Raw genomic sequence first — 17,961 nt, 5'->3', positions numbered from 1 at the left:
ACACTACTTGTTTCATTTATTTAAAAAATAAATTTTAATATAAATGTTGAGGTAGCAGGGCCTCGAATGAATGAAAAGTTACATGAAAAAAATATAAATACATAAATATAGAAAAGTAAAAAAAATAAAATGCATTGGATTAAGACCGAATGGATCTAATTAACAGTATGGATGTTAGAGAGAGTATAAGACCGACTCTAATATTATGTTACTGAATGAATATATAGATTTAATTGAAAAAAGCCTAGGATTAATTAGTCCTACCACATAAAATGCATTGGGTTGCCTCGTAATTAAGCCACAATTAATTAATATGAATTAAATTAAGTAAAAGAATTACTGAATTTCATGGTTGTCCCTCACATGCAGCGTTTGAAAATTAAGTAGAAACATTTAATTAGAGACCATATATATATACACGCATGTATTCCACCGCATTTATCACTGTTGGCAAAAATTCTTCGTGGGACCCACTCCTGTTTACTGGATTGGATGCTTTTTGTCCGCCCCTTGTTTCCGCTTTCACAACACGCCACTCGGAAATTTTAGCTAAAATTATCTTAGTCTAATATAAACTCCACAAATTTTATGACAAAACTCTTTGCTCCTTTTTTTTTTTTTCAATTAAGATCGTAGGCGCACTCATGCACTTGTATTGAGCTTAATCTGCGATCCAAACCATAATGACTTGGCCTAACTATTGATAGTAATATTATTTAAAGAACAAAATATAAAGGCCGATCAAAATATTTCTATCGGTGAATTATGATTAGTGTTTGGATCGAGATTCTATCTGAAAAATACTGTCTTAAACAATCTTTCTAGAAACATGTAGATTTAAATAGCTGAAAGTTAACAAGTTCGTGAAAAGTTCACAGGATTAATTACTCATCAACTATATAGTATTCATTTTCTTTAGTACTTGTCATATGCGACAGAAATTTAATTAGAACATGTTTGGCATTTCCAAAGTCTAATCCATTGTAGTGGCGAAGTCTATCGGGACGATGAACTTGAGCAACACCTGATGTCATCCCTTAGCAAATGTTTTTTTTCACTTCATCTCACCAGCAATTTCCGCCCCTTATTTTGAACATGCCAAACATGTTGTTGTTTTAAGTTGATTGGGAAACCCTGCTGTGCCGAATCTGCATAAGTAAACTCTATCTACGAAACGACTTAATTTTCTCAACCTGCAAAATAAGGATTACTTAATCCTTCTACTAACATGTTATATATATGTCTTTTGCTACATATATATTTCTGAAAAATCAACTATTAAATGCCCCTTTACCGTTGTTGTCTGATTAATGAGAGGAGCGGTGGTTTACCTTCGCTATTGGGCTGTTGGTTGGTAACTTGGTACGCGCGCGTAGATCATGACAAGCTTCTTCCTCATGGGGCAAGTAATAAATTTTATATATTCAATATACATACATACATACATACATAAATACATACATATATATATATATATATACACACACACACGTTAGAAGTTCAATGGTATAATAAATGTGACCTGTCACCCTTTGAAAATAAATAAATAAATAAATAAATAAATATGGCGTGTTTTCAGAGCAGCGCACAAAAATTCGACCTCATTTTAGACGAAGAAAGGAAGTGATCAAATGTCCCAACTTTGACGAATAGTCTTTTTCTGTCCTCTATTCTTTTTATTAATTTTTCCTTTTCGGTGATACAAATTACGCGTGAGAAGTAGCGTGCGGCCGTGATTCATGTGTTCAACAACAATGCTTTTGGATGCCCCGTGACCCTACAATTAATGAATTTTAGTCCATTTCACAACTTATGATTAATTGGAATCGATCAAACAGTAGAGGATCAATCCTTCCAAACAAAAGAAGTTCTTGTCCAAATTGTATTTGACCCACCAACTTTATTTTTTCACTGCAAACATATACCTGCCGACTTAGTTTCTATTCCAACTAATCATACGCAAGAATTATTAGCATAAAATGTCATTATATATATGAATCAAGTTAAGCTATAATTTGCCAAAAGATTATGCTCCTTTGTACATTTGTACCCTCAAAAGAAAATTTTTTTTAAAAAAAGGTTGATTCGTACAGCACTCGCTAAAGATTATGCTTAAGGCCATTTGATTGATAGCAACAACTGGAAAAAAAGATAAACGTAGCAGTTGTTACAATAATAGTGACAATGACACCTGTTGGAGGTTTGGTTTACTATCTCAATCACTCTTGAAAAATATTCAAAGAATGATGTACCTAGCTAGAAGTTTATGACAATTAATCAAATGGAAATATATGGACTTAATGATTTTGCAAATTAAGATAACCTTATAAAATTAAGTTGCTTATTCCTACTTAATTATTAAGATTTTTTTAAAAAAAATCTTGCATTTTAAAATTTTATAAAATTATTCATTAGACATGCAAATAAAACGAGTATACGTACATTAAGTAACTTCATTTGCATAAAACGAATATACATTAATAAGTAACTTCATTTGAAGAGAGATATTTAGTAAAATTTAGTAAAAACGTACAAAACTTATTTAAACTATAAACTATTCAATCTTTCAAAATTTTGATTTTACTATCCAGCTACTCAATATTATTTGGTTTAGAGTCAATCTACGACACTTTTATTTCAAAATTTGAACGTGTCTTTTATCTTTACATATTTATATAGTTTGCATATTTCATACGATACTTACAACTATAAATTTATTAAATAAATAATTAATTTAAATTTAAAAATGAAAGTGTCGTTGTCTGACTTAAATAAAATAAATTAAAAGATTAGATAGTAAAATTAAAATTTTAAAAGATCGGATATATGCTTAATTCAAAATAATTTATAATTTAGATAAATTATGTATAATCTTTGTTTTAAAATTTAGAGCATTTAATTGGATTGTTAAAATTAAAAAATTTTGAATCTATTTGAAAAAGAAAAAAAAGATAAAGTGGAGTAGGCGTTTGCACCAATTATTAATATACTAGTCTAGTCTTCTAGTCTAGCAAATAAAAAGAAGACCAACAACACTAATAACGTGGCATTCGTCCACCGCCGTCGCTGTCGGACGCGGTCATACTTTGTGGCGGAAACGACTTAATTGGCCACTCGCTTTAACCATCCAAATGACGAATCTACCCTGCACCTTCAGCAAAATTACAACGAAAACCATGCTGAAGTCGCCGCCCCCACGATGCTTCTCCAAAGGGTAATTTCGGGACAAAGAAAAGGTGAGTCAAAAAAATTGGACTCGCTGCACCGCTAGTGCAGCTTCACATCACTTTCTCCACCGCGACATCGCCACGGCATTCGACGTAACGCGCACTGGATCTCCACCCCTTTCATTTTCACAGCTAAAAATTAAATAATAATAAAATAAAACTGAAACACTTCACATCCTTTTTAAATTTTGGCTCACTTATTTTTTATTATTATATAAACTTTTGATTAAAAATACACGATTTTCTTTTATTTTTCATTTGAACTGAATATTTTTTAAAATAATTTATTCACCTTCTCAATGCATGATTGCTGTTACGATTCAAATTTTTTTAAAATAATTATGTTTCGAATTTACGATCTCAGATATTAACCACTAACGTTTTTGACACTTGCGTTAGGGACGATCAGTGTTGCTACAATTTAGTTGAAATAAGAATAAAGATTTTAAATCTAGTGAATTACAAAGTTTATTTAGAAAAATTTGAGGCAAGTAGATTGATTGCTTGAATCTAATAAACTAATTAATGAACATAAATACTTTTTTTTCCCCCTTAAAAATAAAGATCGAAAGTGGCGAGTCATAAATATCCAAAACCAGTAGGCCGCCATTTCACTCCCACCCTCTTGATAACGTTAGCCGCCAGATCAGCCACCCAAACCGCCCACTCCATCTATTTCATTCTCGCATTATTGTGAAAAATAAGTTTTTAAAAAACCTAAAAAAATAATGCCTTTAAAGAAAAAAAAAAAAAAAAAAAAACCTTTCGTAACCTCCTCTCCCTCTCCGCGTCCGCTCCCCTCCTTTCTTATTTATAAAGCAAACGCAAAGAGTCGTCTAGAAACACAACAGAGTATATATAGAGAGGGAGAGAGAGAGAGAGGGAAAGAGAGGAGTCATCATCAATTCATCATCATCATCATCATCATCTAGAAACCCTAGAGAGATCGAGGAAGCAGAGAAGCGGAGCGAAGGAAACGGCCATGGTGGATTCCGTCGTCTTCGTGCTAACGGCGCTGCTCGTCGCCGTCGCCGCCGCGGCCTTCGACGTCCCGGCGATCCCGTTCGACGAGGGATACTCACAGCTCTTCGGCGAGGGCAATCTCGTCCGGTCCCCCGACGGCCGGAGCGTCCGCATCATGCTCAACCGCTACTCAGGTGTTGTTCTATAAACCTGCGCCCTCCCCTCCTTCTCCTTCCTCTCTCATCTATCGTGCGCCGTTCGCGTTCTAATTTGCTTTTTTGGGTTTAATAATTTGGGTTTAGGGTCGGGATTCATATCGTCGGATTCGTACCTCCACGGATTCTTCAGCGCCTCCATCAAGCTCCCCGCCGGTTACACCGCCGGCGTCGTCGTCGCCTTCTACGTGAGCTCTCACAAACTAGAGTAGTAGTTTCTCCTCTCTTTTTTTTTTAAAAAAAAATTTAAACAAATAAATGAATGGAGAAATTGACTAGTTTGCCCTGTTTTTCTCACTCCCAAAATGTTTCCATACGTAACTGTTGCAGTTTTTAATTAACTGAGTTATTACGCGTAGTCCGCGTAATAAGATTCATGCGTTAATCAAGTAGAAGCCAGGATGGTCCGTTTCATGAGCCGCGTTATCATCTTCTTCTTCTTCTTCTTCTTCTTCTTCGTCTTCTTTTTTTTTTTCTTTTTTTTCTTATAAGCCGCGAGAATACAACTACTAGTAATGGGCACATGGGTGTGTGGTAGTGCCAATGGCTGCGGCGTAGAATATTCGCTGCCATGTTAGTTCCGCGTAATTAATTTATTAACGTGTAAACTAAATAATATTATTTAAAAATAAATAAAATAATCGTACGAGTATTAATCAATCAATGAATTGGTTATGTGGGTTAAAGGAGATTAAATTAACGTTCTGGGGGTTCAGTTACTAACTTAATAAATTAATTAATAAATGAATGAATGATGATGTTGCAGTTATCGAACGGGGACGTGTTCGAGAAGAACCACGATGAGCTGGATTTCGAGTTCCTGGGGAACACCCGGGGGAAGGAGTGGAGGGTGCAGACCAACGTTTACGGCAACGGAAGCACCGCCCGTGGCCGCGAGGAGCGCTACCTCCTCCCCTTCGACCCCACCGAGGAGGCTCACCGCTACTCCATCCTCTGGACCCCTAACTACATCATGTAATTTACTACTATACATATTTATTTATTTATTTATTTTCTTGCTATATTTCTATCTTCGTTTGCTGCTCACAGAAAATTTAAGCCGCCACAGAACAAGAATTGTAGGCAGAATTTAAAGAATTTGAGATAGAGCAATACTATTTGGATGTATATCTTATATACCTTTCATCCGAGCCTCTGTTTAATTAGACTGCAGCAATTTGGGTGGGTGTTCCTATAGATTGTGCGAAAGTTGCAGCCAAACCTAATTAACATGCCTGGTTTAGATAGAGAGGTAATTAATAGATAGTGAATTCTAAATTTCTGCGCTAGAAATTATAACCTTTTTTGTTTTGGTATTTTTCTGGTTGATGCATATATGGTACGAGATTATTCGAATCCCAACCAATGCGAAACAGCGGATTGTTCTGAAATTTTGTGAATTGTGAATGTTCAGTTATATATATATTATTACTAATAGTGGACCACAATTTAATTTAATTTAATTAAGCTCCGTTTCGATTGTACTATCATGTAGATTCTACGTGGACGACGTGCCGATAAGAGAAGTCGTCCGGAGCGAGGCGATGGGCGGCGACTACCCGTCGAAGCCGATGTCGGTGTACGCCACCATCTGGGACGGCTCCACATGGGCCACCGACGGGGGCAAGTACAAGGTCAGCTACAAGTACGCCCCCTTCGTCGCCGAATTCTCTGACCTCGTCCTGCGCGGCTGCCGCGCCGACTCCGCCATCCAGCTCGATCCCTCCTCCGCCGCTGCGGAGCACTGTGCCGACGCCGAGCTCGAGCTCATGACCGCCGACTACGCCGTCGTCACGCCGCAGAAGCGCGCCGCCATGCGCCGGTTCAGGGAGCGCTACATGACCTACACCGTCTGCTATGACGCCGTCCGCTACGCTGCCACGTTCCCGGAGTGCAAAAACTCCCCGCCGGAGCAGGAGAGATTCTGGGACTGGGGCGAGTCCAAGTTCGTCGCCATGCGCCGCCGCCGCTCCAACAAGCGCCGGCCCGGGGCCAAGCGCCAGGCCGACGCGTAATTATTCGTTTAAACATAATATCATATCATTCCTGGGTTTACCCGCTCTTCTATTATACAGTGAATGATGGCTTAATTTAATTACAACCACTACGTACGTGTGTATATATATATATATATATATGGTTCTTCGTATTATTATTATTATTATTATTGTATACATATATTGAGTGTGAGGAGATGACAGAGGATGCATGTGATCGGTAGGATTAGCGGGGGATTCTTTTTCTCTTGTGTAGTTTAATTGTGTAGGGTTTGTGATTCAATATTTATTCATTCTTTTGGGTGGCGGAATAATGTATGTGTTCGGTCCATGTAAAGATGATGATTGGTTGGTTAGATTCACAGTTTTTGTAATTTCTGGTGGATTCTTTTGTGTAATTATTAAATAAACAGGGATTATTAATTATTTGTTCATTTTCTTCGTCAATGTGGACTCTCTCATTTCTTCTGCGCATTCAAAATATTTTGGTGGATGTAATTAATGGATTGCTTGATCAATATGCTTTGTTGTTTTGCTGTCCTTAATTTGTATATATATTAATATATAGCCCTGTTTTAATGGGCGGTAGGAGAGTCAGAAGCGGAATAACATTGAATGCAAACGGAGTTTCACTTTCACATGGGATGCAGCTCCCATGAAATATTTAAAGGAAGAACAATTTATGCCAAATGTACTCTTTAGATTACAATAAGAGAACATAATGGAACACACCACCAGTAATAACAACTAACTTTTATACACAGGAAAAAAATTTAGTGAAAATCTCTTCAACGAAGCGTTTAGGTGTCCAAATCTATCGCCACATGCCACCTTTTTTTTTAACCAAAATTACAATTTCTTTCTCTAGTATTTAAAATTCTTTTTAAATTTTAAAACTTAAAAATTTCTAATGAATTATTATTATCTACATGAAAACAAAATTAATACGAATCAAAACCTTCTTAAGAAATATTGTTGAAAAGCTTCCTAAGAAAGGTTTATTCTTTTGTATGCGCTTGCCCCAGCCCCATGCGAGGTGGGATATATAGGGCTACAATGTGAACTCTCAAGTGTCAACCACTATGCTATTAATATGAGCAGCAGGTAAGTGTGCGTGGGGTCATGGATGCCTCCTCAGTGCCTTGGATGGTGAGGTAAAGCTATACATATATGCATATTTGAACAATGACATCCCACGTACATTTCTTTTGTATTTGGGGACTTGTGTGGAGTTTAGAGGGGGGTGGTGGTGGTGGTGGTGGTGGTGGTGGTTAGCTATTCGAGCTTAGTTGTTGCCAGCTATTAAGTCACTTGGAGGATTCCTTTTCTCGTGCTCGTGATATCGATGACCACTCCTCAAAAAAAGTAGCTTCTATGTACTAATCAATTACCTTTGAATTGGGGACCTTAGAAATGGGGCCTTTTTAGTTGGTGGTTTTATGTTTATGTTCATGTTCATGTTCATGTTCATTAGAGAGAAAATTATTCTTGTGGAATTTTACCTCGCCACTTCTAATTTACTTTCTTTCATTAAATAAACAAAAACAGTTACGTACAGCAGTCCTTTGTTTTCTCCTCTCTCTTTGTTTTCTTTTTCTTTTCTTTTCTTTTTTTTTTGAGATAATGATAACAAGTTATCCGCTTCAACCATGATTATGAACTATTAAATTTTTAGGCAATTGCGTTAGCTGTCAGCTTCGTTTATTTTTTTTTTCTAAAAAATAAACTTAAGTATAAATATAAAGTAACTAGATTTCAAATTTGAAATCTCTGACATCAAACGGTGAGCTCTTAGTCAAGAATGTTAATTAAGTACGGTCCGGTTGTTTCGTTCTCCCTCCTGAAATTTCATAAAAAAAAAAAAAAGCAAAAAAAGGACTAGTATGAATAACATGTGGTGGGCTTAAATTTGCCGTAGCTTCCATGTATTGTGGGCCGGGCCGGGCCGGTCCGGGTTAGTTATGTAATGCGCGGGACTAAACGGAAATAACTGTTTTTGCAGAGAGTAACAGAAATAACGGTTTGACCCTCCATCTATTACACGAGAGAGAGAGAGAGAGAGAGAGAGAGAGAAAGAGAGAGAGATATGAAAGGAAGGAGCGAGAGAGGCAGAGTAAGAGAGCGAGGCGCAGCTCAGAGAGATGATATTGGGTTGTTTTTCATGCTTCTTCATCCTCTTCTTCTTCCTAATTAGCTCTTATCTCTTCTCCGCGTCTCTTCTCTCTCATATGCATGCCATCATGATTCGATCTTTTTCACTCTCTTCATTCTTGAGTTTTTCTCCGGGACGCATTATGATGGTTTCCTTAAGATCAGATCGCATTGCACAACAATATTAAAACCCAATTGAGATTTCCTCAATCGAGGAGAGTCGAATCTGTTTATGTACTTCTATTTTTTCGTTTGCCTTTTTTGGATTTAATTTGTTTACGAAGCACAGAGTGATGATTCTACGTGGGGTGTATGTAATTCTTTTGATCTCTGGGTAGAATGCGGCCTCAACGCTTTGTTCGGGCTGTAGCAGAGCCGCTTCTTGAGCTTCGAAAGCCAATGTATGATTTCGAGCGCTACAGTGTTTGGCTGTTTAGCTGGGAATCTGACCGAACTGACGGTAAGTTTACATCTTCTTCTTTTTTTTCTCGTTACTTTTCTCTGTATTATGAGATCTTCCTACAATATAATAACCATGTCTCTATAGCACTTTTGGGAACAATTAGGATAAATGCAAACCACTACGTACTTCAGTTATTGCCCCTTTCCAGTTAATGGTTTTTTGTGTCTTGTTGAATCTTGAACAAGTAATTGTTGTGGATCAAAATCAGAGACAGAGAGACTGACACCAAACTTGCTAATGATATAGGATAAATTAGGTGAATATTTCTTCGAAGCAGGATTAAGTCATGGTGCATCTGATATACCTATCGCATTTCTAATGACACCACTGCCATTACAGAAAATCCTTTGTGATCTTCTATGTAGTAACTAACATTCTTGAGAATCAGGCCAATGTGGAGGGATTCCTTCTCTGCATTGTATATGAGACTGATAGCATTCGTATTACTACTTAAGAACGTATTTGTTCGTAAGGAAGGGAGTACAAAAAACTGCAAGTATGCAACATCTCAATTGGCTACTGCCGAGGAGAATGTCAGGTCATACATAAAGAACTCAAAAGTGATAAGCTATTTTTTTTTTTTGGGGGGGTTACCTTTATTACCGAAGATCATCTGAAGAAGAGAAAGAAATTTCTCAGCCTCGAATTACAGTGTTTAATATCAAATAACATGGCTGCAGCTAAACTGGAGATGAGGGACAGCAACCCTCAGGCTACATTTGAAATGGACAAGAAGAGATGTGAGACCTTCCTAGCAGAAAGACAAATGCTACTACGGAAGCATGAGACGGAGCATCAGCAGCTGCCGCTGCTGCGCGTGAAGAAGGGCATTGAACACTCACAGCTTCGGAAAGCACGGAGCTTAAGAAACCTATCATTTGGCATAGAGCAGTACTTGGACTCTTCGGCAACCAAGGTGGGCTTGTCACAGCCTAGCGAGTGTGAGCGGCTACCATCCATGGCAGCACCCTCTCTACAGACCTGGCACTCCGGTGAGGAGCAGTGCTTGGATCAACCGCCTTATACACGAACAAGCTCACCACAAGTTGAGCTCCAGCATGGTTTATTCATCTCAGATGCATGACTCTGTCCTCTTGGATCACCTCGATCCGCTTCACCTGTTGCAGCTTGGTGATCGATCAGCCAGGGACAGTTTTTTTTTTTTTTTTTTTTAAACCTTAGTAGTCATTTCAGGAAATGCCACTCAGACATAGAACATGGTTATCAGATTAAACTGCACTTCATTTCCTACTACATTTGACAGAAAAGCAAGCACCTTGACTTTGCATTCACTCGCCCTTACACCGTGGCATTCAGATACTGTTCACCCTCAAATATTCATCTTAGCATGCAGCATCAGCATGATTTCCATCCACTGGTTTAGTAGTGATTGGAATAGGTGAGAGAAGGATTAAAATGTAAATGATACATGCACTGTGACCCCTTTTTTCTTTTTCTTTTTTTTTTTCCTTCGCATAATTCTTTCATTTCACACCATGTATCAAATATATTCTGGAAGAACATTTATGGAATCTGGCTGTGATTGTTTATCGTGCCCCTGCGGCCATAGAGTTGTATTCAAGAACGTGGCATGAGAACCATCTGTGCTCGCTCCATTACCCTGCCAGTTTATAAGGGTGTTTGGTTTTGAAAATAAATTCTCCAACATTTGTCATAATCATCCTGTGAATTCTCCAACCGTGCCGAGCCAAGTACCAAAAAACACAAGTAAATTAGAATAGAAAACGAACTGGTACAGAATTTTATGACTAGTTTCAGCTCAGTCATGAGGCACAGACAAGTGCTTTTGGAACCTGATGTTCATCACTTTGCAATCAACAAAGTGAATGCTAGCGGAAAACAAAATATACAGTATCTAGGGTTCTGAGAGAGCTAACTTAATATAAATGTGAACCTCTATAGTCAAAAGGCGAGCAAGTCGAAGAGATTTCAGAACAACTGTTCGGCCTAAATATATGATGTAGCATTCCTACTACTTGTTTCGAATATAACAGCTGATTGGTCTGAGGCTGATATATTGAGACTCGAGATGTTGTATTTTATCTTCTTCTTCTTGAGGTTATATATGCCCTAGTACCCACACAGCACCGACAACGTACGGCGAAACGGATGAAGATTAGCAGCCTCTTAGTAGAAGATCAGCTCATCAGTTAGCTTTTGAAACTAAATCAAAGAGATGCAGCAGTAAAGCTTGGCCAGCACCTGAATATTTAAACTATCAAAGGTGTGTGAATAGCGGGATCTTCAATGTATTCGGACATTGCACCTTCGTGATTCCCAAGTCTTTCCTATAGTTGCTGGCACGCATGGCAGGTAAGTATTAATCATAAAGCTATGTTAAATCAGTATACCTGCAGGGACAAGGGGTATGTATTGCAAAAGGAGCCTTTACTGACAGAATTATCCTGGAAAATCTTTTGTTTCTTCATCATTTTGACTACTAATTTGTTTCCTGAATTTAATACAATGGAGCAATTTACTAATTTGTTTTCTGGATTCAATACAAGGAAGGGGGCAGTTTACTAATTTGTTTTCTGGATTCAATACAAGGAAGGGGGCAGTTTACTAATTTGTTTTCTGGATTCAATACAAGGAAGGGAGCGGTTTCTGAGCAAACATCAAGCAAAAGAATTTGAAGACTACTAAATTGCAGGAAAGATCCCATAGATCACATTCATGCATATAAACCTTAGAATTTGCAAACTACACAAACAAAGCCTGCAATATATGTTAAAGAATACTCTAGATAAGCAGTTTAAGCGCTATCAGTTGTCAGAAGATTGCAAGTTTCGAAAGTATAAACAAAATTAGGTAAAATAAGAAAAACAACAGAGCACCACAACCATAGTTCATATTATCAGAACTTCATCATTAACTTCAGATGGTTTCTTCAAAATGAGCAGAGCATGCAAGTCAGAGCTATGCTAGCACCCATCAAATACTCAAAAAAGCTGAAAGTAGGTGGAAGTTTAAAAAAACTACACAGCAAAAGCATTGTCATGTCATTCGACATAGTCAGAAAAATAAACTTAACTAATTTTAAATTCTTAAACCAGAAAAAACTGGAAAACAGAATTTATTATGAGAATACCCAAGTCCAAATCTAAAGAAAGCAGTACCACATAATGGTCCCACAGAACACCATAACCAGCTATAGTTTCATCAGCCTGAGAATCTAAGATCAGAGACACCATGACCTTAACAGAAAGAATTTAAGAAACCCATTCATCTACACTCAGAAACCAGCACAACCACCACCACGAAGGCGCAGGACAAGATGAAGAGTAGACTCCTTCTGAACATTATAGTCCGACAAGGTGCGTCCATCCTGCAGCTGTTTCCCAGCAAAGATGAGCCTCTGCTGAAACCAGGGGATACCCTCCTTATCCTGAATCTTGTATTTGACATTTTCTACGGTGTCCGAGCTCTCCACCTCGAGAGTGATGCTCTTCCCAGTTACAGTCTTCACAAAAATCTGCATTCCACCGCGGAGGCGAAGAACCAAATGAAGGGTGGACTCCTTTTGGATGTTGTACTCTGATAAGGTCCGGCCATCCTCCAATTGCTTCCCAGCAAATATGAGCCGCTGCTGATCGGGAAGGATTCCTTCTTTGTCTTGAATTTTACCCTTCAGGTTTTCAATTGTGTCAGAGCTCTCAACCTCGAGAGTGATGGTCTTTCCAGTGAGGGTCTTCACAAAAATCTGCATCCCCCCTCTCAAACGGAGAACAAGATGGAGAGTTGATTCTTTCTGAACATTGTAATCGGACAGAGTTCTCCCGTCCTCGAGTTGCTTGCCAGCAAAGATGAGCCTCTGCTGGTCTGAGGGGATGCCTTCCTTGTCCTGAATTTTTGCCTTGACGTTCTCAATTGTATCAGAGGTCTCAACCTCCAGAGTTATGGTCTTTCCGGTAAGGGTCTTGACAAAAATCTGCATGCCACCTCTCAGACGTAGGACGAGGTGAAGGGTTGATTCTTTCTGAACATTGTAGTCTGACAGAGTGTGACCGTCCTCGAGTTGTTTGCCTGCAAAGATGAGCCTTTGCTGATCCGAGGGGATGCCCTCCTTGTCCTGGATCTTGGCCTTGACGTTTTCGATCGTGTCGGAGCTCTCAACCTCCAAGGTGATGGTCTTTCCGGTGAGAGTCTTTACAAAGATTTGCATACCGCCTCTGAGGCGAAGGACGAGGTGGAGGGTTGACTCCTTTTGGATGTTGTACTCTGAGAGTGTGCGGCCGTCCTCGAGTTGTTTACCAGCAAAGATAAGCCTCTGCTGGTCCGGAGGAATGCCCTCCTTGTCCTGGATCTTCGACTTCACATTTTCAATTGTGTCGGAGCTCTCAACCTCCAAAGTGATGGTCTTGCCGGTGAGAGTCTTCACGAAGATCTGCATCTGCTACGAACAAAATAAATATTGCACAGTAACAATCAAAAATTAAATATCCGAAAAAGAGAAATCCATCATAAGTTTAATTCTTTCGCGCCATCGTAAGATATCAACAGATTACAATAATTAGAAAGAAGGATGAATAACAGGATCAGTCGGCTTAAAAATCCACAACAACTTTTCTTGTACCATATGGTCTCTTGATCTTAAGCACAAAAAATAGCCAGTAATGTTCTAATCAATAGGAAAAGCGGAGCAACGCATTTAAGAACCATTAAACAAGACCAAATTTCAATCACATAAGGTCCTACACCAAGACTTGCATATATAGGCATCATAGAGAAAACCTTACTTGACTTAAATATCTCATTCCAAATAGCAAGAAAATTACGGATAATCTAACACAGTAAAGATCATTAATGTTGAAAAAACCATACGAAAGATAGAATTATTACAAAAAGAATCTAGGATCAACACATCAATGCCGAACAAAACATCCTAAATCATACAAAAAATATACAATTTTCCGAAATCATACAAACAACTCGCGATAATAAACAGATGATCGCAAACCACACACGACAGATTCCAAATTCTCAGAAATAAATAGCATTAAAAGCACGAGAGCAAAAGGAGAAACGAACAATAAACAATACCTAGATACATTATTAGACACAGCAATCGTACTATTACTTGGTATTATCAATATCAGATGAAGGAAACAACAAATTAAACATATAAACAAAAAAAAAGAAGAAGAACTCATAGATCGGAGAACAGAAGAACTCTAGATCTCCATCTATCAAGGATCTTGAGATCAGAAGAGGAACAAAATACCTTTCAAGAGCTTGAGAATTGCGAGAGATTTGTGAACGAGGCGAGAGAGAGAGAGAACGATGAAGAGAGAAAGAGATAGTAGTAGGGTACGTGTGCTGCGTTTATTTACAAGGGTTTGAGCGTGTATTTATAGGGAAAAAAGAAGTTCCGATCCGGTTGAAAGGACGGTCGAGATTCGTTTCTTTTCCCCCATATCGATTTGATTTCGGGCTGGTACCGGATTGCGTTACGTTCGGCTCAAGTCACGAAAAAGATCTGCGCCGGAAAAGATCTGGTGCATATCCTACTCGGATTCTGGATGAGAATGGACCAGATATAACAATTTCTTCGTGGACTGCCCTGTAGTAAGTGACAAAAGGTTTAATGGTTGATATTGGTACCGGATTGCGTTACGTTCGGCTCAAGTCACGGAAAAGATCTGGCGCATATCCTACTCGGATTCTGGATGAGAATGGGCCAGATATAATAATTTCTTCGCGGACTGCCCTGTAGTAAGTGACAAAAGGTTTAATGGTTGATATTGGTACCGGATTGCGTTACGTTCGGCTCAAGTCACGGGAAAGATTTGGCGCATATCCTACTCGGATTCTGGATGAGAATGGGCCAGATATAACAATTTCTTCGCGGACTGTCCTGTAGTAAGTGACAAAAGGTTTGATGGTTGATATTGGTACCGGATTGCGTTACGTTCGGCTCAAGTCACGGGAAAGATCTGGCGCATTTCCTACTCGGATTCTGGATGAGAATGGGTCAGATATAACAATTTCTTCGCGGACTGCTCTGTAGTAAGTGACAAAAGGTTTGATGGTTGATATTGGTACCGGATTGCGTTACGTTCGGCTCAAGTCACGGGAAAGATCTGGCGCATATCCTACTCGGATTCTGGATGAGAATGGGCCAGATATAATAATTTCTTCGCGGACTGCCCTGTAGTAAGTGACAAAAGGTTTGATGGTTGATATTGGTACCGGATTGCGTTACGTTCGGCTCAAGTCACGGGAAAGATCTGGCGCATATCCTACTCGAATTCTGGATAAGAATGGGCCAGATATAACAATTTCTTCACGGACTGCCCTATAATAAGTGATAAAAGGTTTGATGGTTGATATCCGAGATTTTAAATTCGAATCCTAGTTAATTCACATTTTTAGCTAAATTTATTTCTAATTGAAATAAACGGAGCGGATAACGTGTTACCTATCTCTCAAAAAAATAAATAAAAAATAAAAAACAAAAAAACAAAAAAATAATTTCTTCGGCTCAATATCGATATCTTGGGCTCCCTTGAGCCCAATTTGTAGGATGAACATATTACATGTTTTTATTTTTTTGAGAAAAAGATGGTACGCTAACCACTTCATTCATTAGAATAATGAGCTAAGCTATAGGAATGAGGCATCGTAGGCCTCAGAGAAGAGCAACGCTACCGATTACAGAAGTGCCTATTTGCCGAGAGAAATTAGTCCCATAGGTTCATCAACTAATTAATTTTATAAACTGCTAGAATGGGGTCCGACTGACCCTTCCTAAAAGTCGCATAGTTTCTGACCTCCCAAGTAACCCACCAGCAGACTACTAGTCTAATTAGCCCTGTACTCTTTGATTGCGTTCCATTCCTAACCATCCACCTATCCTAGAACAAATTTACGTCATCTTCCAAATCTCTAGATTGAACACTCTCCAAGATCATCGTTCTCTTCCAAATTCTCTTCAATCCCACACAACACAGTGACACAAGAGCTGTATTACCGTGTAAGAGGCCTCTTTTTGAGGAGCCAGAAAACACTTTCACTTTTAGGAGGGAGAGAGATGTGTCATTTTGAAGCGAAATAATTACATACTCTGGCAGTCCTTCCATATTTGGTATGTGTTAGTACAAAATCTTATCATGCTGATTACATATCTGTTCAAATTAGCGCACCGTTAGTATTCAATGATAAAATTTCAAAAAAATAGGAAGACTAAATTAGGGGGAAAAAAAACATAAAATCATTCAAAATTTTCATAGTTGCTAAAAAAAAAGAAAAAGAAAAGAAAGAAAATTTCGAACATACCGGAAGAGCGAAGACCATGGACGAGCGTGCTCGCTCACCAACATGTGCGCCGGCTCCACCACGTACTTCCGCATCAGCCGCGCCATCGTACTCCCAACACCTTAACAAAGCCACAAACAATAAATAACCTCACAAGTAACTAGAAGATCATCAACCGCCACACCAAATAAATAATAATAATAAAATAAGAAAATAGAATAGACATAGAAAAAAAAAAAAAAATCGATGGGATTGCGGGGGCGAGCGGCGGGGGGGGGGGGGTGAAGGGAAGAGGGAGACCTGAGCTGGTGATGATGAGCAACAGACCGGCGAGGAAGGAGATGTTGCGCCTGTAGAAGGCCTGATGATGTTGACGATCCCGACGGCGTAGGCGGATCCGTTGCCGAAGGCGTAGCCGGCATTGGCGAAGATGGAGATGAGGACGTGCTCCTTCATGTTGAAGGGCCCCGGGTTGAGCGAGAACTCGCGGTGCCGAGGCGGGGAATGCGGAACTTGGAGGAGGGAGACGGCGCGAGGAAGTGGGCCGCGGGAGGGAGGCGACTGGACGGTGATCTGGGTGATGATGAGGGCTCGGTGCGGTAGGCGAAGAACTGGTTCAGGAACGACATGAGCGCGCAGGCCAGCGTGCCGATGAACCACATGCGGAACGTCCACACGGGGAGGGACGGGTCGTCCGCGTTCGTCACGTGAGCCGCACCCCTCGATCGCGACACCTCCTCTCCTCCTCCTCCTCTCTGTCCCTCCCGCCCGTCTTCTTCCGGTGACTCGCCCGCGCTCGATCGCCCACTCGTGCGCCGCCGCCGCCGCCGCGAGAGAGGAGGAACCTGGAGGACGGGGTTTGGTGGAGGTAATTGGGATTTAACAGGGAGCCCACTTCAAGCGATCGAGAGGAGTGGAGAGGAGAGGGGACGGATTTGGATGCTAGAATTTGGACGGTTAGAGATGCGAGTTGACGAGAACGCCTTTTTTGCGCAGTGTGAGTAGCCCATAGTTTGGTTCTCGCCAAAGAGAAAGCTCTCTAATCACACCAAATTAGTCATATGAAATATTAATAAATAGATAATAATAATATAATATATAATAAAATATTGTTTTAAATAAATTTAAGCTATATATAGAAATAATTAAAATACAAAAATAAATATATATGATGGGATTGATGAATTTATTACTATATATATCGTGATTGATTAAGTCATATTAATAGGACATGTGACCAACAAAATTTTTTTTTTGAAATAATATACTCTATTGCTGTTCATTTCGTTTATTTTTAAAAAAATAGGGTTAACTGAAAATATAATTAATTAGCATTCAAATTTGGCAACTCGGGGATCGATCGCAAAAATTTTTTGCCACTTGCATCAGGACGGTCAATTTTTTCTTTTAATTTTTCATTTTTTTGGTTCTAAAAAAAATAATTTTTCATATATTATAAATAAAATATTTTTAATTTTTAATTTTAAAAAAATAAAAACTATTTTTTATAAATTAATGAGAATTTTTATTTTTTTTTTAACCAGACATGTGAAAAATTAAAAAAAAGGTATAAAAAGGTTTTTTAAAAAAAGGGTTCATACTTTCGGAAACCATTCTACTTCGAAGAGTTTGTTTGGAAATTCAAAAATATATATTTTTTCAAAAAA

The 17,961-nt window shown here is 38.9% G+C and overlaps 3 protein-coding genes and 1 pseudogene across 3 annotated transcripts; 2 read left to right on the top strand and 2 right to left on the bottom strand.

The window, feature by feature from the left end:
• Positions 4,001 to 6,849, top strand: LOC109708093 (probable xyloglucan endotransglucosylase/hydrolase protein 30). Its single transcript, XM_020229691.1, has 4 exons — positions 4,001 to 4,384; positions 4,493 to 4,593; positions 5,172 to 5,380; positions 5,901 to 6,849. The coding sequence occupies exons 1-4, from the start codon at positions 4,210 to 4,212 to the stop codon at positions 6,418 to 6,420; spliced, it is 1,005 nt and encodes a 334-aa protein (XP_020085280.1). The 5' UTR covers positions 4,001 to 4,209; the 3' UTR covers positions 6,421 to 6,849.
• On the top strand, positions 7,678 to 10,547 carry LOC109708095. The gene is made up of 2 exons (XM_020229693.1): positions 7,678 to 9,013; positions 9,697 to 10,547. The coding sequence occupies exons 1-2, from the start codon at positions 8,893 to 8,895 to the stop codon at positions 10,098 to 10,100; spliced, it is 525 nt and encodes a 174-aa protein (XP_020085282.1). The 5' UTR covers positions 7,678 to 8,892; the 3' UTR covers positions 10,101 to 10,547.
• On the bottom strand, positions 12,062 to 14,349 carry LOC109708091 (polyubiquitin-like). Its single transcript, XM_020229687.1, has 2 exons — positions 14,262 to 14,349; positions 12,062 to 13,430 (listed from the first exon to the last, which is right to left on the bottom strand). Exon 2 carries the CDS (start codon positions 13,428 to 13,430, stop codon positions 12,273 to 12,275), a length of 1,158 nt encoding a protein of 385 aa, XP_020085276.1. The 5' UTR covers positions 14,262 to 14,349; the 3' UTR covers positions 12,062 to 12,272.
• LOC109707874 overlaps positions 14,504 to 17,961 on the bottom strand; it is a 14,644-nt pseudogene continuing 11,186 nt past the window's right edge.

Source organism: Ananas comosus, linkage group 3 (assembly GCF_001540865.1).
Source record: "Ananas comosus cultivar F153 linkage group 3, ASM154086v1, whole genome shotgun sequence".
In the NCBI taxonomy this organism is placed as follows: Eukaryota; Viridiplantae; Streptophyta; class Magnoliopsida; order Poales; family Bromeliaceae; genus Ananas; species Ananas comosus.
The sequence above is the reverse complement of the archived record's forward strand: the minus strand, read 5'-3'. Positions and strand labels throughout refer to the sequence as shown.